This window comes from Gekko japonicus, unplaced genomic scaffold (assembly GCF_001447785.1).
Source record: "Gekko japonicus isolate JY-2015 unplaced genomic scaffold, Gekko_japonicus_V1.1 scaffold2455, whole genome shotgun sequence".
Classification (NCBI taxonomy): domain Eukaryota; kingdom Metazoa; phylum Chordata; class Lepidosauria; order Squamata; family Gekkonidae; genus Gekko; species Gekko japonicus.
This window is the reverse complement of record NW_015172622.1, coordinates 181,231-207,439: the sequence shown is the minus strand read 5'-3', so window position 1 is coordinate 207,439 and position 26,209 is coordinate 181,231. Positions and strand designations below refer to the sequence as shown.

Below are 26,209 nucleotides of genomic sequence, written 5' to 3'. Positions count from 1 at the left end.
CTTAGCTCCTGAAGGATGGCTCCAGAGCAAACTAATTTATGCAGCAGCCAAATCACTCACTCACAACTTTCATGCCTGTAGCTCACTAAGCAGAATTTTTGCTCACAAGACTCCGCAGCTTAAAGGGAACACTGCCTGCAAGGACATTCCAAACGAACACTGAGAGCTGACTGTGAGATGAGAACTTTGTGCGCTGGTTATCGGCTGCTACCGTCAAACGGATACCAACTACTAGCACTTTAGTATGATTTTATATTTTGTTTTAATTGCAACTTTTGTTTTTAATGTACCTAATTACCTGTCTTTATGTAAGCCGCCCCGAGCCGGCTTCGGCCGGGAGGGCGGGGTAAAAAACTGAATGAATAAATGAATGAATGAATGAATAAATGGTGTCAGACAACTGTTGACCTCCCACCAGAGCAACACTCTGGGGTTTTTTTGGGGAAAAATCTATAGTAGAATTAGCATCTACCATAGAGTTTTTGCCCAATAACCAGAGTGTCGCCTCAATGTCCCCAGCATTCCTTCGTCAGTTCCTACTTTACACTGAAGTCAAGTAGGCACGTCACTGAAACGTTGGCTGTTCCTCCTTTTTTTGGGGGGGGGGTAAGTTCCCCCTGCCGGCCAGTTGATCGGCGGCAGAGAGGTGAGGCCTGGCAGCGGGGGACCCCCACCTCCACCATGGCAACCGTAGAGCCAGTTTGGTGTAGTGGTAAATTGTGTCGAGTCTAATCTGGGAGAACCAGGTTTGATTCCCCACTCCTCCACTTGTTGCAGCTGCTGGATGACCTTGGGCAAGCCATAGTTCTGTCAGAGCTGTCCTTGAAAGAGCAGTTCTCTCAGAGCTCTCTCAGCCCCACCTACCTCACAGGCAATGTTCCCTCTAAGCTGTAGAGTCTTGTGAGCAAAAATTCTACTTTTTGAGTTACTGGCATTAAAGTTGTGAGCAAGCGATTTGGCTAGTGCATAAATTAGTTTGCTCTGGAGCCATTCTTCCTGAGCTAAGGCAAAAGTGTATGAGCTGGAGGCTAAAAAACTGTGAGCTAGCTCACACTAACTCAGCTTAGAGGGAACACTGCTCACAGGGTGTCTGTTGTGGGGAGGGGAAGGGAAAGGAGTTTGTAAACCGCTCTGGGACTCCAAGTGAAGGACAGGGTATAAATCCAATCTCTTCTTCTATTCTTCTTCTTCTAGACATCCTGCCAACAGCTGTCATCTATCTCACCATCTCCCTGGTCTCCTGCTGTTTGCCAGACAGAGCCTGTAAAACTAAGGTTTAACCGTAGTTGCAGTTCTTGGCTGTGAGCATACGAACTGAGAAGCATCACTCCTGGGGGACAGAAAATAATAATCTAGAAGCCCAAATAGTCTTGGCGGGCTGTTAAATACAACAGCTTAAGGCATGGATGTGGCTTCTGGATCTGGACTATGCAGCACGGCTTAATGGTTAGAGTGTCAGACTAGGGTCTGGGAGACGCAGGTTTGAATCCCCTCGTTGTCATGGAAGCTTGCTGGGCCAGTCACACACTATCAGCCTAGCCTAACTCACAGGTTTGTTGTGAGAGTAAAACAGAAGAAGGGAGAACAACATTGTAAGCAGTGTTCCCTCTAAGCTGAGTCAGGGGGAGCTAGCTCACAGTTTTTTAGCCTCCGGCTCACACATTTTTATCTTCGCTCAGGAAGGGATGGCTCCAGAGCAAACTGATTTATGCAGCAGCCAAATTGCTGGCTCACAACTTTAACGCCAGTAGCTCACAAAGTGGAATTTTTGCTCACAAGACTCCACAGCTTAGAGGGAGCATTAGCGTTAATGGGCATGCACACTTCTTCAGAAACCTAAGTGTCGGAATAACACTTATATAACATTGCAAGCTGTTTCCAGTCCCCACTGGGGAGGGGGAAAAACCAGGGTGCAAGTCTGCAATCACACAAATAACTTGTTTGCTCTTCTGGTGAGGGCTGAGCAGCAGGAGCGGGACATTTGGAGAGCAAAACTTGTCTGACGACTGCCGGACGAAAAAAGGCGAGGAGGAATGTCTTTGAGACACATCGACAGGCCGTCTCTGCAAAGTACTTCCTATGAGCTGTTACAAAGGAAGATCCCCTCTATAATTAGAGGAATTCCTGGTCAGAGTGCAGCCGTTGGAACAATAGCCCTGTGTGAGGGCAGCAAAAAGCGCCCAAGGAGGCGGCAGCAATTGACTCGGCCTTTCAGGAAGCTGGAATTCCACTCTGTCATTTGAGGCCTGTCAACTTGATTAGCCTCCCAAACCAAACAAAGTCTTTGCCTTTGCAACCTGATGCTGAGGAAACCAAGCGGGGCAGGAGCTAAAACGGACGAAGGACAGCTACTAAAAGCCCGTTTAATAAAAAAACACACAACAACAACAACAAAAAAGAATTGTTGTTGTTGTTAAATAGACGGATACCATCCATGTTATCATTTACTCGGAGTTTAGGTCAGATGGGAGGTAATGGTGGAGGATTCTACATTAGCAATTTACTGTCGAGACCCTCAGAAGGAAGAACAGGCTGCCGTCCAGGAACTGCTGAATTAAATCTAGCAACGGTATTGTAATCTTGCCGTGATATATAGCTTTTGGCGTGAAAGGAGAGAAAAGGAGGGGGGGGGAGGAGAACAGCAGAGATGAAAGGACTGGAAATCTTGGGAGAAGCCACCCTGGTTGTTTTCCTTCAGGATCGATGGTTCGGACCCCACACCCATCTTTTCCCTGAGAAAAAGCAGGTTGTGACCTCAGTTAAGAGGGGAAGAGACGTCACCCTCAGACCCTGTCTACGATCCTGCCCTTCCTGCACAAGGGAGCTCTTAAGGCGGTGGCAGCAAGGAGATGGCCTCCCGCTTTCTTTTCCAGATCACTGGTCTGTGAGGCAAAGAGACGAAGAGCCAGGAATTCTGGATGATAGACAGGGGTGGGCCGAATGGATAGTCTGGACCCCCGCTCTCATCCACCTACAGGATAGCAGTCTTTTCATGCTCTTGAGGCAAAATGCCAGCAACTGGGGGGTGGGGGGGGGAATGCCAACAACTGCATGTGTGTGGGAAGCTAACTTGAGTTCCGGCCAAATTTATAGCAGTCTCCTGGGTGTCAGCGGGGAAGTTTCTCAAGCGACATTTAGTTTACAGAATGTGTTTGTTGGCTACTGTTTAAAATGCCTTTATAAAACTGATTTTAAAAGGGGGAGGGGGCGAAGAGACGTGAGTGGAAGAAGTGATCTGGCTGCAACCAGAAGCTACTTTCAGGCCCCGTCACACGAGAGGATTTGGGTTGGGAGAGGGACGGATCGGGGGCGGAGCAAACGTGCGCGATCCCACCGCAACATCTGGGAAGCGTTGCGCACCCGTCCCCGATCCGGCCCTTCCGACGATAACCCGTAGCAAAAAAAGAACCACCTACCGAGGTGGTTCTTTCCGAAAGGCCGCATCAAAGCCGGCTGTGGGATCGCGGGCGCGTTCTTCCACCGGCGCATCCCCGGCTCCTGGCCGAACTGCGCATGCTCAGACCTTCATCATTTTGGTGGGCTTTCACACATGCTTAAAAAATGCAGTTTCCGTTTACTTCAGTGACCATTTGCAAGTGGACTTGGTCATTTCACACAGTAAAACCCAGTTGCAAAGTGGACTGACAATGCATTTAGCATGTGTGAAAGCACCCAATTATCTACCAGCTGACATTTTAAAAACAAGTTTTTTCTTTAATAAATAGGGCAGTGCCAAGTCCCCCTGGGGGGGCAGATTTCCTCCCGCTTTGGAGGCCCGATTTCCGCCACCGCGGAATCGGGCCCCGGGGGAAACCCCACCCCGGTGTGCACGTCAGCCGGAGGTGACATGATGACGCCGGGCACGCTGGGGGCGGGGCCACAGCCATTTGAGGGGAAAACTCTATGTTTTCCCCTCAAATCCGGCGTCATCACGTCACCTCCGGCTGACGTGCATGCGGCGCGCTGAAGACGCCGTCCGGGAGCCCCCCGCCACAGAAGAAAAACGACTTGGCAACCCTATTAATAAACTATCTGACAAAACCAGTCTTACAAATATCACTATTTCCATCCTCACGTAGAAGTCCCAGCTGCCAGGAATTTAGCCACAGCCAAAATCATACCAGGATCAGTATCAACTAGCAGGGAATACACCGAAACAAGGGAAACCTTGGAAACGATCACCGGCTGTATCCACAGATCTCTCAAAGGGACAGTCAACAAACAATCAAAGAAAATATAGGATAAAGTTTCAATCCCTCCAGACCCCGATGCACATAATCTCTCTGAGTAGCAGAGGTCGATTCGGGGGGGGGGATCGCGGGGGATCGCAGTCCCCCCGGGTGAGGTGCAGGGGGGCGTGGCAATGACGAAGCCCCTCCCCCTTCTTCCGGCCGCCCCCTGCTTCCAGCCTCATTCTGTTGCAGAAGGAGGAAGAAGCAGGAGGGTAAGTTGGCGTCCTCCCCCTCTGCCTGGCCGAGGCCACTCCACGTGGCCTCCGCAAGGACTCCCAGCCCCATCCAGGAGCTCCCCCGAGGTAGCTGTGTTAGTCTGTTGCTGCAAAATAGTCCAAGAGTTCAAATAGCACCTTTAAGACTAACAAATAGCACCTTTAAGACTAACATTTAAGACTAAGACTAACTGAGTGGTGGGTGTGGCCTTATGGCACACTTCCGGTGATGTCAGGGGATGTGGCATATGCTCTTTTGCTACGAAACGACCCCTGCTGAGTAGGATACTCCTTGAAATATACCCACCTAAACAGCAGAGGGAAAGGCATTTAGCCTGACCAAAAGGAAAGCTCTTCGATATCTGGGGGGTCAGCTGATGAAAATAATATGGAAGGGTAACGGGGGGGGGGGCGCGATACCAAAGCACAGCAGTCAGCGTACTCTTAGAACCCTGCCAATAGTCCTCTGACGGTCTAATGCCTCCAGTGCTCGGTCTGAGGAGAGTCGAGCTGCCCATGGGCCAGTAGACAAGAAGAAATAAAGGGGAATTGACAGGAAGTTTAAAAGGGTAGCTGTCTCTCAAAATCACATATAACCAGAGGCTGGAGTTGATGTGGAAAAACGGGAGACGTTACTGTAACGGCGCTTCAAAAATTCTACTCGAACTCTGAAGGCAAGCCCAGAGCTTGTTCTTTTAAAAAAATAAACCATAGTCACGGTGAAAGAGAAGGGGCTCTTTAAGATGTTCTCGGCCAGCGACGATGCCAAGCATGCATTTCTAATATCTGGGTGGGCAAACAGAAGTGGAAATTTAAATTCTACGGAGACGCAGAGAATGTGCTTTGGAAAACGTTTCCAGTTGGCAACGTCTGAAGTGTGAATGTGTGGTCGACCTGGAGAGAGCAAAGGTTAGGAGAGAGGGAGGCGTGGCCATCTTGGAGGCGAAGCACTGTGTGGCTGTTTGTTGCCATGGAGCGGGGGGGGTCGTCAAAACGAACCAGTGAGTGGGCCACTCTCGGCTTGTCCGATGGAGGATAATGGCCCTTTATTGTGACTGTAACGTTTGCTCCGTAATTCCACACCAGAAGCAGAAGTACTGAAACCGCACGAAGGGGAAAGACTTCAGGCCACGAAGCTGGCAATTCAGATTTCCCCTGCTCAGTGGAACCGGGTTGGGTCAGAACCATCCCTCAGCTTCAGTCCTCAAACTGCTTGCAATCTATGTCAAAGTTCAAAGTGTGTGTGTGTGGGGGGGCTGGGTACGTGCATGGAGAAACCGGACGGGCAGTTTCCCAAGGTATCAAAATATCATATTTACAAGCAGCCTTGCATCCACACAGCCAAGAAACAAGGTCGCTGTGACAATCCCTCTGGAAAACTAAGGAAGGTGTGCTATTTTTTTTTTTTTTAATCTATGCTTATTTTCAAAAAAATGGTCCAAACATGTTTTGAGGGAACAACTCTTTTTGATGTGAGCTTTCCCTTTTGGAACTCCTTCCAAAAGACCAAGCTCTCTCGTCCTCCGTCAGAGATCCTTTTGGATTTTTTTTTCCATTTGTGCATCACAGTCCACACTGCCACAATTAGGCTTCCCTGTTGCCTAGGTCCAATCTCCTGCCCTTGAGAAATTGAAGAGCAGGAGGAAAAACAGCCTCCACAGAGATGCTCGAGGTATGTCCCCTAATCTCTATGGGATTTACCACAGAGATGAGGGGAAATTCCTAGAGCATCGCCCAGGAGTGACACCACATCTCCCTCAAACTCCACTCTCCTCAGGCAACCCTTGAAAATCTCACAGCATTGGTGTAGGCAGTAACTGGGAGCCCTAGCCATAACAAACTGCTGAAAGGCTTGGAGGAAGACAGGTAGGGGAAAAGAAGGCATGCAACCTCTTCATACCAACCAAGCAGCTAAAATAAAACATAGCAACGTTGTTTCATGCTGCTTTTATACAGGTAATGCCTGTGTGGGCACATGTTCGGCAGGTGCTCCGCCAACTGTATTGGTTGCCAGTTGAGTTCCGGATTTGCTTCAAGGTGTTGGTAATAACCAGGGGTCATTTCGTAGAAAAAGAGGTGCAGGAGCTCATTAGCATAACTTATTTGCATATTCCACACCCCCTGACATCACCGGAAGTGTGTCAGAAGGCAACATCCACCGCTCGGTCTCCACTGGACTTTTTTGGATTGCTAGCAATTTTTTTTGGGGGGGGGGGTACGTGCAGATCTGTCCTCGCAGAGGAGGGAGAGCTTGTACCTGAATAAAACTTGGTCTTAAAGGTGCCACTGGACTGTTTTGGACCTGGGGGGGAGGGCTCTGCAGCTTACCAGGCTGCTGCTTGCTCTGACTGAGGGCTGCTGGGAGCAGGGGGTGGGGCTTGTTGCATGTGCCCGCCCCCTGGGCTCTTTACTGCCGGAGCTCCGCTTCTGTGCGCTCCTGCAGGAAATGACCCCTTGTAATAACCTTCTAAGCCTTACACGTCCTGGGACCAACATATCTGAGGGACTGCCTTCTCCCATATATGCTCTGGAGAGCATTACTCTCTATGGATCAACATCTCCTGGTGGTTCCTAGCCCGAAAGAGGTCCGTCTTGCCTCAGCCAGGGCCTGGGCTTTCTCTGTCCTGGCCCCCGCCTGGTGGAACATGCTCCCCATTGATATCAGGACCCTGCAGGATCTCCTTCAATTCCACAGGGCCCGTAAGACAGAGCTGTTCCACCAGGCCTTCGGCTGAGGTGGCCGCCATCCATATATGGCCTCCCTGAGATGTCGGTCTCCCATCCCACAATAGCTGGCTATATGTTATGTTATTTTATGTTACGGGTTTTAATTGTATATATATGAGAAATTTTATGTAAGCCGCACTGAGCCTGTCTCGGCGGGGAGGGCGGGGAATAAACCTAATTCATTGATTAAATAAATAAATAAATGTATCCATGTGCTGTGACCACCAATTTTAATATTACTATTGTGTTTTAATATTTTAAAATTGTATTTATTGTATTGCTATTTTGTTGTCACCTGCCCTGAGCCCACTTGCGGGAAAGGTGGGCTACAAATATGAAAAATAAATAAATATGCTATGGCTAGGTTTTTAATGCTTTTCATGTTTTTAATGCTTTTCACATTTTATGAGTGGACTGCTGTCCACCCAGCGGTTCGAAAGGTTCGGTGAGTAGACAAAATGGGTACCACTCCTTAGAGAGGGTGGGCACACTAAACCCCCCTTGTGGGAGAAGGTGTTAGCTGGCGAAATGGAACGTCCAGCTCGGAAGCTCAGAAGCCTGGAAAGATCTCCTCGGCATCAAGAAGCCTGCGATGCGCCGATCCGGCCAGGCGGTGGCAGTGCGGCGCTGCTACTTGAAGCAGTCCTGGAAAAAGCTGACGTCATCAAGCCAAGCCGAGTGAATGCCGTCTGGAACACGTCTAAGTCTACAGCTGAACAAAATCCCCGTCGGCTGCAAACCTGTGCGACTTAAAAGATTTATATGTTGTCCTCCTTTACCCCTATGAATCATTGTTAGTCCCGTGTGAATATGTGTAACTGTAAATCACTCAGACCCAGCAGCTCTGAAGGAATGAGCGATTAATAAATCGAAAGATATTATTATTATATTATTATGATTTTATCATGCTGTAAGCCATCTCAAACAGGTTCTCTGGAAAGGCAGCATACACCCTTTCCCAAACAAATGCACACACACACACACAAACAAACAAACAGCAAGACGGAAGCAGCACCAGCCAAAACACAACTCCATTTCCCCAGCACCAGCCAAGCCAGCCCATTAAATTGAGCCTCTTCACCATCTGAAAGATATTTGGACTTTAGTGAGTCTCTTGGAGATTTTTTGTGTGTGGGGTGGTTATATAACTGGGGGGCAGCCACGAAAAACACCTCTCTCGTTCACACACAGGTGGCGTCCCTGTCTCTGTGACGGACTACTTCAGAAAATTCACAAAAGGGTTTCCAGCCTGTGTGAATGTGCCTCCTGAAGAAAAACTTCCTTCCACATAGAAAACTGGCATCTAAGGAAGAAGTGGTGTGTATTTGTTTTCAAAATGCGGGGATATGTGTGTGTTTTTTTTTTTAAAGAGTCGCATTAACACATACAAGACCTGAATGGAAATGTTACCCCCCAGCCTCATCTTCCATAAGAACTAGGCCAAGTGTCTACACAAGCTTTCCAACATAATTGGCATAAGTGTTTATTCTGGATGCTGCTCCAAGAGAGATGCAACATGAGGCACAACGACGTTTTGGCTTCCACCGTTTGTAACATGAGCAATGAAACATGCATTAGCTTGAGTGCTCTTTTACATCACAAATGCCTCTCCCCTGCTTTTAGGGCTGCCAAGTCCCCAACCCGCCAGTCTGGATCCGGCCGGCAGGGGGAACCCCACCCCCAAAGTGCCCAGGTCGGGCTGACGTGCCCGGGGCGATGACGTCACTTTCGGGCGATGTCATCGCGGTGCGTATGCACTACGCATGCACACAAATGTCCGAGGCTGGGACCAACTCTCCCCCGCTGCGCCAGGTAAGACACTTGGCAACCCTACCTGCTTTCTGTTCCATAGTATGACCAGATATTCCCGTAAATACCACACGAGAGATTCAAGGCTAATTCAAGTTTACGAAAGGATCTTGGACAGAAAGATTTATGAATGGCTGTAACTAGGCCCATACCTTGATTGGCAGGGATGGACGTTACATCTTCTAACCTGAGGATCTGGACGGATAACCCGCTGACAGGCACTATCATTTACCAACACCATGGTCTTGTTGACAATCCGGGTACAGGACACAATGGTCTTGCGTTCTCCTGAAAGCAAAACGAAGGCGGGAAGGAATCATCTCGGTGCTTGTCTATTCGTTAAAATATTACTGCATTATTGATTTAAGGAAATAAATATCACTGCACTGTTTATCAAAATGGTTTAAAGCAACAACCCATCCTTAAGGAATGGAAGCATCAGTAAGGGATATTAAATGTCTGTTGAATTCCAACTGGCTTTAGCAGAGGCCTGTTCTGCAAACTATCTGAACAGAGAATAAATTCTGAGCAGTAAGGCTCAAACAAAACACAACTATTGTAGCAAGTCAGATCAGGGCTTTATTTGTCCCGAGGAGGAAGAGGAAGAGAAGAAGGAGGAGGAGGAGATGGGATTTATAGTCCGCCCTTCACTCGGAGTGGCTTACAATCTCTTTTCCCTTCCCTCCCCACAACAGATACCCTTTGAGGTAGGTGGAGTAGAGATAGCTCTTTTGAGGACTGCTCTTGAGAGAACAGCTCTGAGAGAACTTGTGACTGACCCAAGGTCACACCAGCAGCTGCATGTGGAGGAGTGGGGAATCAAACCCAGTTCTCCCAGATTAGAGTCCGCACTCTTAACCACTTCACCGAACTGGCTTGCAAGTGCACTAAATACTGGTTGCATAGAATCAGCCCCCTGTGCTATTTTGGAATGGGAATGGGGTTCGGACACAGGAGCAGGTTCTATCATCAGGACCGGTTTCCCCAATCCTCCATCAACCAAACCTTCTCTAACAATACCTATGGTCTTCACTGGACGACCTCTTGGTCTTCAGTTCTGGGATTCTTCACCGCAGGTTAGTGTCATGGGGCTATGGCGATCCACACTCTGAATGAACCCAGGTTAGATTACTATAACACATTTTGCATGGGGCTACCGCTGGAGACTGTTCAGAACCTTCAACTGGTCCAAATATGGTGGCTCACCCACTGTCAGGGGATGGATACAGGGGTAGTATTGCAGTGGAAAGACCTGCACTGGCTGCCAGTTTGGGCATCATTCAAAGTGCCCATTCTTTTCTTTCAGGTCTTAACTGGCTTCGGTACTGGGGTACTTGGAGAGCCACCTCAGCCTGTACTATCCCAGTCAGCCCATCTGTTAAGACCCTCTTCCCAAGCCCTGTTTCTGTTCTACTGCCTACACACGTGAAGATGCATGACAACCAGAGACGGGGCTTCCTCAGCAGTTAAACAAGTATAAAGCCAACAGTCATGATAGTCTGACCCACAATCAAACAGTCATAAGACTTATAAAGAATGCTGTTTATGTACTGCAATCTAAAGCACTACAACATGATACAATTAACATAGTAGAAACACAGCAGCATATTTTGAGCCTGAATGTTAATTGAGATCAGCGTCCTATCTGAACTTAATATTCTGAAGACTTGTTGTCTAACATATCTGGTGGAGATGTGAAAAAGTGGAAAAATTTTGGGAAAAAACAAAACAACTCATTCTGGAAATAGTAGAGATAAATTTACCATTGAACCCAGAAGTATACTTATTAAACATGCTCCCTGAAAGTATAAAGCATAATGACGCACGTTTGATACTCTACATCCTCCCAACCGCGAGAATAGCTATAGCAAGATGCTGGAAAACTGAAAAATTGCCAGATAGAGAAGAATTAATTACAAAAATTATGGACATAAAAGAAATGGACAAAATTAATACGTTACTTGCGGGAAAAAGATGGCAGAAACTAGACAGGTGGTTAGAAATATATAGATAGGATGCTCCAAATAATATTGTAAAATCAATATAAGTGTCTTGTACTGTTAATTATGTAAAAAATCAAAATAAAATACTTTATTAAAAAAATTTTTTTATGAAACTGAGAGCTTTGGCACCACTATAATATCTCCTGAAGAAGATCCATTTTTTGAAACGTTATGTAATCCGGAGACGACGTTGATTATGTACCTTGGTTCAAGGATTTTCTATTGATTTGTGTATCATGTTGTAGTGCTTTAGATTGCAATACATAAACAGCATTCTTTATAAGTCTTATGACTGTTTGATTGTGGGTCAGACTATCACGACTGTTGGCTTTATACTTGTTTACCTGATTGGGTCGTGTGTGTCCAGGCTTCCTCAGCAGTGGCATCTTATCCTTCGAGGCCCACATGGCAACTACTTCACTACCCTTCAGGTGCCAGGCCAAAACAGTTCTTTTATACTTAGACTTTCAGGTGAGGGATTCCCTCTTTATTACCTTGTTCAGTCCGGTTCGATTTTATTGCATAGGGCCAGTGTATACAATAAAATACGGTACAGTGAGACTGCGTTAAAATACCAAAAAAATTACATTTTAAAACTTGTTTCGTGTGAGAAAGGAATGATTCCCATAAGCAACCAACCTATGCTGATGCTAGCTTGGCCCAAATTTTCTTTGCCGCTAGGGCAAAAAGGGCAACCCTGTATGAGACTTCTCATTCCACACCTGCAAGTAAAAATATGACTTATTCCATCACAGTGCTAAGGCCTAAATTGGCCTCAATTGTACCTAAAAATTTCTTCCTTGGAGCTGAATAAAGTGGACAGGCCTGCAGATAATGACACAGATCTTCAGGATCTGGACCTCTGTATATACAGAGGCGCTGGGCAACCATTGTTTGAATATAAAAAGGTAAAGGTAAAGGTTCCCTTGCTCGAAAGCCAGTCGAGTCTGACTCTAGGGTTGCGGTGCTTATCTCCGTTTCAAAGCCGAAGAGCCAGCGCTGTCCGAAGACGTTCCCGTGGTCATGTGGCCGGCATGACTAAACACCAAGGTGCACGGAACGCTGTTCCCTTCCCACCAAAGTGGTCCCTATTTATCTACTTGCAATTTCTTGCTTTCAAACTGCTAGGTTGGCAAGAGTGTTTGAATATAGCAACCTTCATATTAGCTTGTTTTCATGATTGCCTTCTAGCTGGAGGACTGGGGGTTTTTTTGGATATCAGTTTAAGCTGCTGGGTGTCAACTTACACTGTCGTAATGTCCCCGTATTGATGTTCTCCGGCTTGTTTTAATGGTGATACTTCTTGGGTTGTTATGGTTTTGTTGGACTCCATTGTTTATACTTTGTGAACTACCTCCGAAGAGGCAGCACATAGATTTTCCAAATACATAAATCAAAACTAAAGGATATGTTTTGCATATAGAAGATACTAGGTTCAGTTTGGTGTAGCTGTTAGGAGCGCGGACTCTAACCTAGGAGAACTGGATTTGATTTCCCACTCCTCCACAAGAAGCTGCTGGGGTGACTGTGGGTCAGCCACAAGTTCTCTCAGAGCTGTTCTCGAAAGATCTCTCTCAGCCCCAGCTACCTCACAGGGTGTCTGTTGTGGGGAGGGGGGGAAGGGATTATAAACTGCTCTGAGACTCCTTCAGGCAGTGGAGGGTGGGGTATAAATCCAATATTTTCTTAAGTCTTCTTCATTTTATTCATATCCTGCTTCTCTCCCTGATCAGGACCCAAAGTTCCTTCTCACATTATTCTCTCCTTCTATCTTGCAAGGTGATAGTTGAGAAGATAAAGAGGAAGGGGCAGGCTTCCCAAGTACTTAGCGTGATTTGGCGGGGGACTAGGGCTGCCAAGCCGCGGCGGGGGATCCGTGCGTCTTCACAGGATCCCTGCTGCGGGGGACAGCGATACGCGTTGCACCGCCGTCGCCAGGATGTGACGCTACGCGTCGCTCTGGCAGCGGGGCTGTTTGGAGTCCCATTGCCAGGGCGACGCGTAGCGTCACATCCTGGCGACGGCGGTGCAACGCGTATCGCTGTCCCCAGCAGCAGGGATCCTGTGAAGACGCGTAGATCCCCCGCCGCGGCTTGGCAGCCCTAGTCCCCCGCCGAATCACGCTAAGTACTTGGGAAGCCTGCCCCTTCCTCTTTATCTTCTCAACTATCACCTTGCAAGATAGGTGAGGTGGATGATGATGATGGGCCTAGGATCATCCAACGGGCGTCCACGGCACAGCAGGGATTCGAACTTGATGACCCAAGGCCCTAGTCTAGAACTCAGTATGCCACACCAGCTTTCTTACACCTATTTATTTATTTATTTATTTTTCGCATTTCTATCCCGCCCTCCCCGGAGGCTCAGGGCGGCTTACAGGGCATAATGCCAGATAAAACAGTAAAATAATACAAAATATTAAGTTACATCCCTATTAAAACAGATTTTGATGCTCCTCTCAGCAAAATTTCCAATCTCCTAAAATTCCTAAAAACAAGATGGCTATCCTTGACCGTCCCATTCTTGCCCAACAATGCAGCGACTGGATATGCGCGCCCCATCCTGATATCCGAATATGGGGGATCGATGGTACTAGTGCGGTCATAGTGCACTAGTGGTGGCGGCTCCTATTCAAAAGCCTGGCGGAAGAGCTCCGTCTTGCAGGCCCTGCAGAACTGTGCCAGGTCCTGCAGAGCCCTGATCTCCTCTGGGAGCTCATTCCACCAGATAGGAGCTGCTACCGAAAACGCCCTATTCCTGGTCATGTTGAGTCTAATAGAACGGGGCCCTGGAACTTCCAATAGGTTCTGGCTCCCCGACCGTAGTGCCCTTGGGGGAACCTACCACTACCATCATCTTCTCTTAAACCTCGCCACCTGATTTCACAGATCTCTTCAAAGTTTCTTAGTGCCCCGGAGCTCACCTCCTCCACACTGGACACTGCAGCCTTCCCACCCACTGTGCGTCCAAATGTATAAGGAGTCCTGCAAGGTTTCTGGCTCACTCCTGTTTTCAGCAGAGTAGTTCACAGGGATGGTATATTCATAGTGGATCCCATAGTTCTGGTCATGGAACAGCAGCACCTCGGAGAGAGAAGAAGAGACAGGCCCATTACTGCTGGGCGGTGAGGGAGAAAATGTCAAAGTCACGGGGAAACACAGTGGGCAAGACAACCAACCCAAAGAGGTAGGTCAAGTTTCCCCCCCTCAAAAAAAAAAAATTATTGGGATATAATGAAAAAAGTTTAAACATATATCAAAACTTATACAATTATATATCCTTCCCTCCTCCCTCCCCCCCCCTTCTCGGGTTCCCACAGTGCTCCAACCTACAGCCCCGTTCTTAAATTTTTTCCTACCTCCCTTTCTCCTTATTCACATCAACAGGTAACTTGTCCTTCAACTGTTATTCTTATACATTCATCTATTTTCTACTTTCCTTTAATATTCAATAATTCTCAAAGCAAATTAAATTGTCCTTTACATCCCAGTATTTCTCCAAATAGTCTTGAAAGTCTTTCCAGTCTGCAAAAAATTCTTCTGCTTCCAAATTATTAAGTTTCCTTGTCATTGTATCCATTTCAGCCATAAAAAGTAAATTTTTAATCCAACCCCCAATTTCAGGGACCTTATCTTGTTTCCAACATTGAGCATATGTCATTCTGGCAGTCGTGATCATATACCACATCAATGTCCTTTTTGTCATATTGACTTCTTCCATTTTAAGTCCCAAAAGTAGTATTTCTGGTAAACCAACGGAAATCTGTTTCTGAGGTATTCCAATCTCGTAGTCTGACTGGGAGGGCTCTTTCCCAACATTTGAGAGGCAGCGTTGTGCAGTGGTTAGAGAATCAGGGTAGGACCTGTGAGGCCAGGTTTCCAATCCCTCTATGCCATGGAAGCTTAATGGACAGCCTGGGGCCAGTCACAAATCCCTAACCTACCTGATAGGGTTGATGTGAGGTTAAAAGGGAGGAGACAAAAACAATGTCAGCTGCTGGTGTGCTAGGTGTGCGTTCGGCTAAATCCGAGCTGAAAAATGCCTTATTGGCATTTTCTGGAGAGTCTTTCAGCTGGGTAGAGATTTGGCCATTTTTTGGCTATCCAAAATGGCTGGTCCCCAAGATTTTGGGGATTTTTCAGGACTGCTGGGTAACGAAAGCTAAAGGGCTTGCAGAAGGTGTTTAAAGGGATCATGGTCCCTTTAAATGCCTCTCATGTATCTCGGAAAAAGCATTTAAAGGGACTGTGATCCCTTTAAACACCTTTTCCCCTCTGCTGGTTTCAATGGAGAATGGGGGCACCTTCTTTGGGTGCCCATGGACTTGGACCCCCAATCCAATCTTTTTGAAACGTGGAGAATTTTTTTTTGAGGTGAGACACCAGCAGCTATGCTGCAAATTTGGTGCCTCTAGCTCAAAAAACAGCCCCACCCCCGAGCCCCAAATACCCCCGGATGATAGTCCCCATAGGGTATAATGGAGCTGAAAAAATTCAGGAATCTCAAAAGTTTACCAAATCTGAATACCATACTGGTATTGGGATTTGAGAATATTGGGAAATACCAATATTTTCCAAGTTCACCTGAAAAATACTGGGGTTTTTTTTTTGCACACCCCTAGTTATTCTTGTCTATGGAGTCTTTTTGCTACTAATTTGTTTTGATTGCCTACCTGTTAACATTCCTTATCCAGCCCTCCCTCCACGGAGCTCAGTGACGATTATGTAGCTCACCCCCACCCCCCTTAAACATGTCAGGTCACTGCATCACACAGTGAGGTTCACAGAACAGCAGAGACTTACAAGGCTTTTAAGAGAGCACCTTTTACTGTACGCTCCTTCCTGTCTCCTTCATTGAGGAAGTGATACTTAGCTCAGCAGCCTCTCTATCACTGACAGGGCTTTTTCAAGGGTGGGACCCTATTTGTGTCGTACGCTTCCTCCTGAGCCTTGCCTGGCTCTTTGTTGCTAACAAGTGAGTGTGGCATAGGGGTTAAGAGTGCCCAGAGTAGGATCTGGGAGACCCGGGTTCAAATCCGCATTCTGCCATGGAAGCTTGCCGGGTGACCTTGGGTCAATTATGCACTCAGTTCAGTTCAGTGTTCTTGCACAGGGCCAATGGCTGTTACAAGCAATAGGACATAAAATACAATATAATACAGTGCAGTAAAACTAGATTAAGGCACTATAAAATTACATTTTTAAAACTTATTTCATTCCCTATATTAGAATACCTAAATCAATTTGAGGACACTCCCAAAGAAATTGATGTATTACACTTGTGGTAAATACTGTAAATCATCTCGTTTATGGAAACTCAGTAACGACGACAAATCTAAATTTTGAATACTAGGGTAACGATACATAGGTCACTTGGTTAATTATGTTTTGTAACTTCTGTGCACGGTTATATATGTATATGGCATTCTACTTCACTCACATTGTTAATTCTTTCTATGTTTTTCTTCAAAGATCACTAATATGTCTGTACACCGATCCTTGTTGTAAATACAGGATGTTTGTTCATAATTAATAAAAATTATTGTACAAAAAACCCACCTTATTTCATAAGAAAAGGAAAAACTCCCATAACTACCTGTTGAATACTAATTAAATTAACTGGCCTATACTGACACTGGCTTGCCTCGAATTTTCTTGGCTGCTAAGACAAAAAGGGCAACCTTATATGAAGCCTCTGGCTCTGCACCCACAAGTAAAAATGTGACTTTTTCTGTCACGGTGCTGCAGGACTGCAGAGTCATACACTCGCAGCCTAACGTTCCTCACAGGGTTGTTGTTGTGAGGATAAAATGGAAGGGAGGCAAATTATGTAATCCACTTTTGGTTCCCACCAGGGAGAAAGGCAGGGGATAAATGAAGCAAACAAACAAATTCCACTGGCAGGCAAAAACATTTTTTAAAAAAGAGTTTCTTTCTGGTCCCCAGGCTTTGAAATGCATTTTGTTTATCTTGTTTTTCTTCAAAGAAGCTCAGACGGTCAATCACCATTTTAAGTTAGCTGGTTCCATTGAGCTTTTTAGGATTGCTCTGAGTTTTTATGGACTTTGTATTATTCGTATTGTATGTTTTCATATCCCCCTCATGGATCACTGCCTTATCGTGGCGAGAGGGCTTGTGTGGTTCGATGAGGCTGTGGGCTATGCCGTGGAGGGCCACCCAGGACGGACAGGCCACAGCAGAGAACTCAGACCAAGCGTGATCCCCTGGAGAAGGAAATGACAACCCACTCCAGTATCTTTGCCAGGAAAACCCCATGGACAGTATCAAAAGGCTAAAAGATATGACGCCGGAAGATGAGCCCCTCAGGTTGGAAGGTGTCCAATATGCTACTGGGGAAGAGCAGAGGGCAAGTACAAGTAACCCCAGAAAGAGTGAAGCGGCTGGGCCAAAAACAAACCCTGACTGTTCCCTGGAAGGCCAGATAATGAAACTGAAGCTCAAATACTTTGGCCACCCAATGAGAAGGGAGAACTCACTGGAGAAGACCCTGATGCTGGGAAAGATTGAAGGTTAAAGAAGACGGGGATGGCAAAGGATGAGATGGTTAGACAGTGTCATAGATGCAACAAACATGAAGTTGAGCAAACTTCAGAGGACGGCGGAAGACCAGAAGGCCTGGCGTGATCTGGTCCCTGGGGTCGCGAAGAGTTGGACTCAACTGTGCGACTGAACAACAACAAATGTTTTCATATTCCTATAATCGAGAAAGCAACCTGAATAGCCTTGAATAGCCCAATATCGTCAGTGCTTGGAAGTTAAGCGGGGTCAGCCACGGTTAGTACTTGGATGGGAGCCCACCAAGGAAGACTGCGGTTGCTTTGCAGAGGCAGGCAATGGCAAACCACTTCTGCTCATCTCTTGCTTTGAAAACCCAATGGTCCTTGGGTCGCCATGAGTCAGCTGCGACTCAAAGGATGGCACACAACTATTATTACCTTCATTGAAAAACATAGCATATAAACGTCTAAAAAAAAATATTAAAGAACGTACGTTCAGTACAAAACTTCGGGTTTTAATCATTTACCCACCCACCCGTTTGCTTCTGGCTACTCAACCCAAAATAATTAAGGCTGCCGGAAATGTGAAATCAACCACCCTTCCTCTTCCAGTGACTTATTAACGTACTTGAATTAGTTTTATTAAGATGCTATTTATTGTACGTGTCTAAATCTGTCTGGGGGAATTCAGGTGTGCTGGAAGGTGTATCAGGCAGAGGCTGGGATAGAGACAGGGCGGTGGGGTGTGGAAGTAGCAGGTGATACTGTGTCTCATTGCACAGAAATGGTACGTGAGCTTACTGAATTAGCTGGAGGTGCTAAGAGGCCCACTGAACAAATCGAACCATCGACAAACACTGTAATGTGCTGTCTGGCGTGCGGTAGGGAACGGAGCCAGCGAGAGATGATCTGACCCTCGGATAGCTTGAGGCATCGCTCTGTGCTTCAGCCTCACAGAACACGATGAAATAGGCACAACCCCTCCCCTCCTCATTGCCAATATACACACCAGACAAGACTGAAGAGGGAAGAGAAAAGGCTGCTACTTCTCCCTCCCCAAGACTGTCCATGGAATTAGAATTCGTCCCAGACCGCTTGTTTATTTTGGACCCGCCTGAGCTGTTTTGCGGTGCAAGGTAAGGTAAAGGTAAAGGTTCCCTTGCTTGAAAGCCAGTCGAATCCGACTTTAGGGTTGCGCTGCTCATCTCCGTTTCAAAGCCGAAGAGCCAGCGCTGTCCGAAGACATTTCCGTGGTCATGTGGCCGGCATGACTAAACACCAAGGTGCACGGAACGCTGTTACCTTCCCACCGAAGTGGTCCCTATTTATCTACTTGCAATTTCTTGCTTTCGAACTGCTAGGTTGGCAGGAGCTGGAACTAGAGACGGGAGCTCACTCCGTCTTGCGGCACTCGGGTCTCGAACTGCTGAACTACTGACCTTCCACAGCCTGCAGTTCAGCGTCTGAACCACGGTGCAAGGTAACTGCAAGGAAAATTTGCCAGCAGGAGGCGTGACATTTCTCTTCTTTACATCTTTATCCCACCATTCAAGGAGATCAGCGAGACACGCATGGTTCACCCGGGTTCATCACTGCAATTGCTCTATGAGGTAGGCTATGTCAAGACGTAGGCAAAGCGAGCTTCAGCCTCGGGTGGGCATCTGAACACAGGTCTCCCGGCCCTAGCGCAATGCTCTACCCCTGACACCACGCTGAGTCTCTCGCGTGCCTTGCTCAACCAAATCAGAGCGTCCTGCAGTTAAGCGCATAAGAACTATTTTGCTGGATGAGCCCAGAGAACAGAGGGCTCTGCTCTCAGCCTAGCCTACCTCACAGGGCTGTGGTGAGGACAAAACGGAGGAGAGAATGCCATAAGTCACTTTGGGTCCCCAATGGGAAGAAAGGCAGGTTTTAAATTAAGCAAATAAATAAATAAAAGGGCAAGCACTTTTTATTTTAGTGCAGTGTACAGTGGAATCCCTCCCCCTCTTATAATAATAATAATAATAATAATAATAATAATAATAATATACTTTATTGTCATTGTACATAGTACAACGAAATTAAGATGCAATCATTCGGCGATCTACAACCATACTCATATACACTCACACAACCATTCACAACCATCCCATAACTCCCTTAAGGTTCACATTGCAACTTAAACCACCAATGTCACCCAAATTCCAATTCATACAGCATTTAAAGCAATAATAGCTCTCGAATAAAAACTGTTTTTTAATCTGTTTGTCCTTGTTTTAATTGTCCTATATCTTCTACCCGAAGGCAGCAGTTCAAACAGGGAGTGTTCAGGGTGTGACAAGTCCTGAAAAATGTTCTTTCCTTTTTTCAAGCATCGAGAACTATACAATTCCTCCATGAATGGGAGAGGACAGCCAATAATCTTCTGGGCTGTGATGATAACTCTCTGGAGTGCTTTCCTATCCACAGCCGTACAACTGGCAAACCAGGCACAGACACAGTATGTTAAGTGCATATACACAGTGCATATCAAGAGCAGGGAGGGGAATGGCAGTGTCCCCCTCCTCAAACACAATTTTTGATGAGCAAGCAGCTTGCCTTTCAGTGGGAACTTTGCCCTCTGCAACAAACACCTTCTGCACTGAAAAAAACAAACGCCTTTAAACTTTCAACCCAGCTTTTGTGAATTTTTCAAATCTCACCTATGCTAAGCGTCCCACGTCTTGCCTCCTGGTGGGGGGGGGGACATTACGGAAAGCGATACAGGGTAACCCTGGTGGATTGTACATTTACTTATTTATTTATTTCTCTAATTTATACCCCGCCCTCCCTGCCAAAGCAGGCTCAGGGCTTCTCCTCCAGCATCCTGCTATGATGTTCAAGAACCTTGTCGGGCATGGGAAGGAACAGAGATGGACCACCACCTCCCACGGGTTACTGGGGAGTGATATGAAGACACTGGAACAGTCACGCCCAATGTTCATCCTTCAAGGGAACTGCCCCTGAGAACAGGGCCATGATGCCCATTCAGTGGTGTAGTGTATCAAGTCCTGACAAGTCCAGACAAGTCCAGAGACAAACGTCGAGGTTCGCTCCAAGAGACAATGGACTATGCGGATCCTAGCCCGCTCTCGGGGACTCTCGGCCACTGTAAATAACCTATTGGGAAGTGGGGGGGTGTTTCGGGTGGCGGTTTCTCGGGGAATATAAGCCGGCCTGCGAGCCAGCCAAAGTCATCTTATCTTGTTCCTGATCGAATAAAGTACGCTTTGCTGAAATCACTCTCCGTCTGTGTACTTTTCAAGTGGTTTCCTCTTCAAGAAGGAGAAGGTGCATTGAGCAACAATCAGTTCATGGCAGCCCAAAGACCACGGGGTTTCCAAGGCGAGAGACAAGCAAAGGTGGTTTTCGTCATTGCCTTCTTCCTCATAGCAACCCCAGTCTTCTTTGGTGGTCTCTAGGGATGCCGGTGCCCATGTGGGGGAGAGGGATCCCTCAATTTTGGGGGCTGCCCCCAGATGCCAGCCAACTGGCTGGCAGGGTGGAAGCCCCACCCCCAACAGATGTCAGTGGCTTGCTTTAAAAGGTGCCTGCTTGCAAAGCAGTCGCATAGGGCGCCCGCTCTTTTAAAGTGGGAGCCACTCACACTCAACCTGCAAGCAGCGAGTTCACCACTTGCAAGGCAGGCACGTGCTGCACCCACTCTGCTTGCAAGGCAGTCGCTGTCGTGATACACTTATAATGGTAAGGCTGGCCAAAATGGATTTGATCTAGTGTCAAAGTAAAGTGACAGCTAGAGGTAGCATGTGACTGCAAGGAGGCTGGCCATAACTGGTTTGAGGCAGTCCAGCCTAGCACTAAGGGTATTGCAGGAGGATTGCATCAGCTGTGTGCTGATTGGCCAGATGTTGTATAAATGTACAGAGTGTACAGTGGACTTTTTCCTTCTCATGAATCATTTGCAGCGGAGCACTCTGACCGTAGTGGTCTCCCATTCAAGTACTAGCAAGGGTCAACCCTGCTTAGCTTCCAAGCCCTGACAAGATCAGGCTAAGCTGGGCTATTCATGCTGCTTCCTTCAGATTTCTCCTGAAAACATATCTTTGTTGCCATGCAGTCACTTCAGGTGGCATTACTAAAGACTCTTAAATATGACTGCTTTGCTGAACTGTGAAAAGAGGGCGTCAGGGCAATGGACCGGACCAGGGGTCATTTCCTGCAGGAGCGCACAGGAGCAGAGTTCCGGCAGTAAAGAGCCCAGGGGGCGGGCACATGCAACAAGCCCCACCCCCTGCTCCTAGTAGCCCCGGGCCACCAGAAACAAGGTCTCTTTCTTTCCTTTTTTCTTTCTCGCCTTCTTTCCTTCTCTCCCTTTCCCTCCAGTTTGGTGTAGTGGTTAAGTGTGTGGACTCTAATCTGGGAGAACTGGGTTTGAGTCCCCACTCCTCCGCTTGCACCTGCTGATGTGACCTTGGGTCAGTCACAAGCTCTGGCACAGCCGTCCTTGAAAAAGAGCAGTTTGTGTCAGAGTTCTCTCAGCCCCACCCACTTCACAGGGTGTCTGTTGTGGGGAGGGGAAGGGAAAGGAGTTTGTAAGCCGCTCTGAGACTCCAAGTGAAGGGCGGGGTATAAATCCAATCTCTTCTCTTCTTCTTCTTCTTCCTTATTTCCTCACCCTCTTCTCCTTCTCTTTCTTTCCCTCTTACCCTCCTTCTTTCCTTCTCTTTCCCCCCTCCTTTCTTCCTTCCTTCCTGCACAGATCTGCGCGTTCCCCCACTCCCCAGCTAACAATCCAAAACAGTCCAGTGGCACCTTTAAGGCCAAGGTTTATTCTGGTACAAGCTCTCCCTCCTCTGTGAGGGCAGATCTGTGGGGTCCCCCCCCAATAGCTAGCAATCCAAAACAGTCCAGTGGAGCCTGAGCAGTGGGTGTTGCCTTCTGACACATATCCGGTGATATCAGGGGGTGTTGCATATGCACGTAAGTTATGCTAATGAATTATGCTAATGAGCTCCTGCACCCCTTTTTCTATGAAATGACCCCTGGACAGGACTGTAGCTCATAAGCAGTGCCCTTATACTGGACTGAAAGAATGTGCTTTGGCCCAGGGGAGCCTTGTGCCTAAGCAGCATGCCAAGCCAGACGTCGACTCCTGGACTACAAGAAGTCTCCTGCTCCTGCATCTCCGCAGCCATGCCAGCTCCAGAATGCAGATCAGCAGCCCTGACCTCCATACACGCAGAAACAGCAGCAGATCAGAGGGAAGCCCTGCTCTGCGAAAAGGACAAGATGTTCCTGCACAGACGCCATGAAAAATCCCCTTCTCCATCACGCAGGCACCACCCTCGCACAGTAACGTCACCAGAAGAAACACACATTCCTCTCCAGCCTACAACAAAAGGATGTGCCTGGTGATGACAATAGCAAGCCATCAAGTCTTCCTGCCGCCCATCAAGATAACACAGCTGTCAAAACATCTGGTCGTTAATCCAGAGTTCTAGTCCTGCAACCTGACTGGTTCGCTTCCTTCTTTTCTTTGTCCACCCCCTTCTCCTAAGAGGTGTCACTCCTAGCCAAGCCATTACCTGCAATTGCCGAGCCATTAATCCCTTTTCTGCCCCATTCATAGATTTACGTTTTCTTAATATATCCCGGGGACCAGGTGACAAAAGCAGCCCTGCCTCAGGTCACATCTTCGGGTATAAAAGAAGAGCTTTGTGCCATTGCTCTCTCTCTCTTGCTTTTACCTCTCATAACCCTCTTGCCAGCCACATGACCACAGAGAACTCTTTGGACAGCACTGGTTCTTTGGCTTGGAAACGGAGATGAGCACCGCATCCCTAGAGTAGGATTCGACTGGCTTTCGAGCAAGGGACACCTTTACCTTTACCTTTACCAACCCCACCCTATCTTGCTGGTTCCATTCCTTGAGCAGTTTGGGACCTCTCCATGTGTGTTGCTGGTCAACTCACACCCCTTTCCCTTATTTTATCCCGCTGCTGAATCAACTCATCTCGCTGAACAGGTACAGTACCACCCCACCAACAATACTTCCTGCTAATGCAAACCTCTCTGTATTTTTCCTCTCTGAATTCTTAGTTCTGTACTGAGTGTGTGTATGCTTGATTTTATGATTGTATGTTTGAAAATCCTTCAGTAAAGAAATCACTGCTTTAGTAATCTAGCCTCAGCGTCTATTCCTGGGTCCTGGGAATTCCAACTCCTGTAAACACAGGTTATGATCCTATAATTAATGCCTTTCTACCATTTAATACTCATAATTCCCCACATTTATTAATAAATAAGGCAATTTGGCTAATATGTTCCCCACAGAATCTTTGGCATTTCCCTGCTGAAACTAAGCACACACACTTGACATGAATGCCCATTCATCCCGTTTGTCTCACCCTTCCTTTATGGACTTTTCTTTGTTTTAAATTTTAGATGCCAAGCTCTTTGGGGACTTCTTGTACTTTGTAAAGCAATCATGTGGATCTGTGGGAATGAATAACTGACTAAACAGACTGAATAATTTGCAAGGAATCCTGGGCATCCCTTGCAGGGTTAGCAGCTTTGCTGAAGGAAAGGCCTTGAACTCCCCCGACGTGCAGGGGTCATTTCCTGCAGGAGCGCACAGAAGCAGAGCTCCGGCAGTAAAGAGCCCAGGGGGTGGGCACTGCCCCCTGCTCCCAGCAGCCTTCAGTCAGAGCAAGAAGCAGCCAAGTAAATTGCAGAGCCCACCCCGCAGCTCCTCGGTCCAAAACAGTCCACTGGCACCTTTAAGACCAAGTTTTATTCAGGTACAAGCTCTCCCTCCTCTGCGAGGACAGATCTGCACGTTCCCGCTCCACCCCATAGCTAGCAATCCAAAACAGTCCAGTGGCACCTTTAAGACCAAGTTTTATTCAGGTACAAGCTCTCCCTCCTCTGCGAGGACAGATCTGCACGCCCCCCCCCCCAATCGCTAGCAATCCAAAACAGTCCAGTGGAGCCTGAGCGGTGGGTGTTGCCTTCTGACACACTTCCGGTGATGTCAGGGGGTGTGGTATCTGCAAAGAAGTTATGCTAATGAGTTATGCTAATGAGCTCCTGCACCTCTTTTTCTACGAAATGACCCCCGCCGACGTGTAAATCAAAACCTGAACCAAAGACGTACTTTTTGCCAACACACAAGCGGCCAAACCATGACTGTGGCTTTTGGCCTGCCAAACCCCAACTCATGTAGTCATGAAGGAGTCCGCAGAACACTGGGGCCTGTTAAAAAGGGTGTGCTCTGCAGGTGCTGGTGCAGGGCCTTGAACTGGTAACATCCCCAAGTTGGTGCCTGTGCACACCATGGTGCCCGTCAATACCTCTCCTGGTGCTCACCGAGGGTTTTTAGAAAGTGGGTGAGGCCAGGAGAGGCTTTTTCCCAGCAGGGCTTCTGATTGGACACTGGAAATCTCATTGACTGTTCAGATTGAAAGGCGTCATATTCAGTGTTCCCTCTAAGCTAGCTCACAGTTTTTTAGCCTCCGGCTCACACATTTTTATCTTAGCTCAGGAAGGATGGCTCCAGAGCAAACTAACTTATGCAGTAGCCAAATCTCTTGCTCACAACTTTAATGCCAGTAGCTCACAGAGTAGAATTTTTGCTCACAAGACTCCACAGCTTAGAGGGAACATTGGTCATATTAGAGCTTCTGCCCAAAATACTGAGGAGTTCTTATTAGAGTTATGCATAACTGTACTCCCCGATACTTTGTGGTTGTGCCCACCACTCTGTGGCAGCCATTTTATGGCTGTGAACACCACCCTGTGTCTGAAGTTGCCAACAGACTCAAATTGGTTGGGGACCCCTTGCCGAGAGAGAAGACATCTTAAAGGAATTTTCCAGTCAGTTCCAACTAACTTTACTGTTCTCTCTCTGCAGGGTTTAGTCACCCCCATGCTGGTGGGTATTTGTCACGGCCATCCACTTAGGCCTGCTGATTGGGTCACACAGTTCAGCTGTGAATCTGGTACAGGAGGGGGAACTCACTCTCATTCTGGAAAGTTCCATGGATACTGCCCAGTGATTGGCTGAGGAGGGCAGGAGGTTATGGCGCACAGTTTTCTATGAAGGTGCCTTCACACATGCTAAATAATGCAATTTCAATTCACTTCAGCGACCATTTGCAAGTGGATTTTGCCATTTCACACAGTAAAATCCAGCTGCAAAGTGGATTTAAAGTGCGTTGTATAAATGGTTTGAAGAATACTATAAATGAACAATTTAGACTTATAATTTTATCTGGAGATATTTTAAATTTTAAATATAATGCAGAACAGCTATAGAAAAATATATAGTGATAAAAACTGATTATTTCATAGATACGCAATGTAATGTAATAGATACAATAAGAAGATACTTGTAACCCCCAAATTTATGTTTTGTGTGTGTGTTTATATGTTTTCTTTTTTTGTGTGTTTGCTTGTGTTTGTTTTGTCTTATAGTGAAAATAAAAAGCTTTGAGACTGTCAAAATGAAAAAAAAGAAAGTGCATTATTTAGTGTATGTGAAAGTGTGTATGGTTAGAGAAAAGCATTACCTTCACTTTTACCCTTTCCTCCCTACCCCTCCTTGCTACTCAGATTATACTTATATTATACTCTGGGACTCTTTGGCCCCGGTCACACGAGAGGATTAGGGCCGGGAGAGGGATGGATCGGGGGCGGAGCAAACGGGCGCGATCCCACCGCAAC

General features: G+C 47.1%; 1 protein-coding gene across 1 annotated transcript in view; it reads right to left on the bottom strand.

Moving 5' to 3' along the window:
• The window catches only part of ADAMTS17 (ADAM metallopeptidase with thrombospondin type 1 motif 17), a 180,222-nt gene that overhangs the window by 34,495 nt on the left and 119,518 nt on the right, over window positions 1-26,209 (bottom strand). The window contains exons 10-11 of the mRNA XM_015421670.1: window positions 13,910-14,069; window positions 9,136-9,271 (exon numbers count right to left, since the gene is read on the bottom strand). Of these exons, the coding sequence (XP_015277156.1) occupies window positions 9,136-9,271; window positions 13,910-14,069 (296 nt within the window). The remainder of the gene's footprint in view (window positions 1-9,135; window positions 9,272-13,909; window positions 14,070-26,209) is intronic.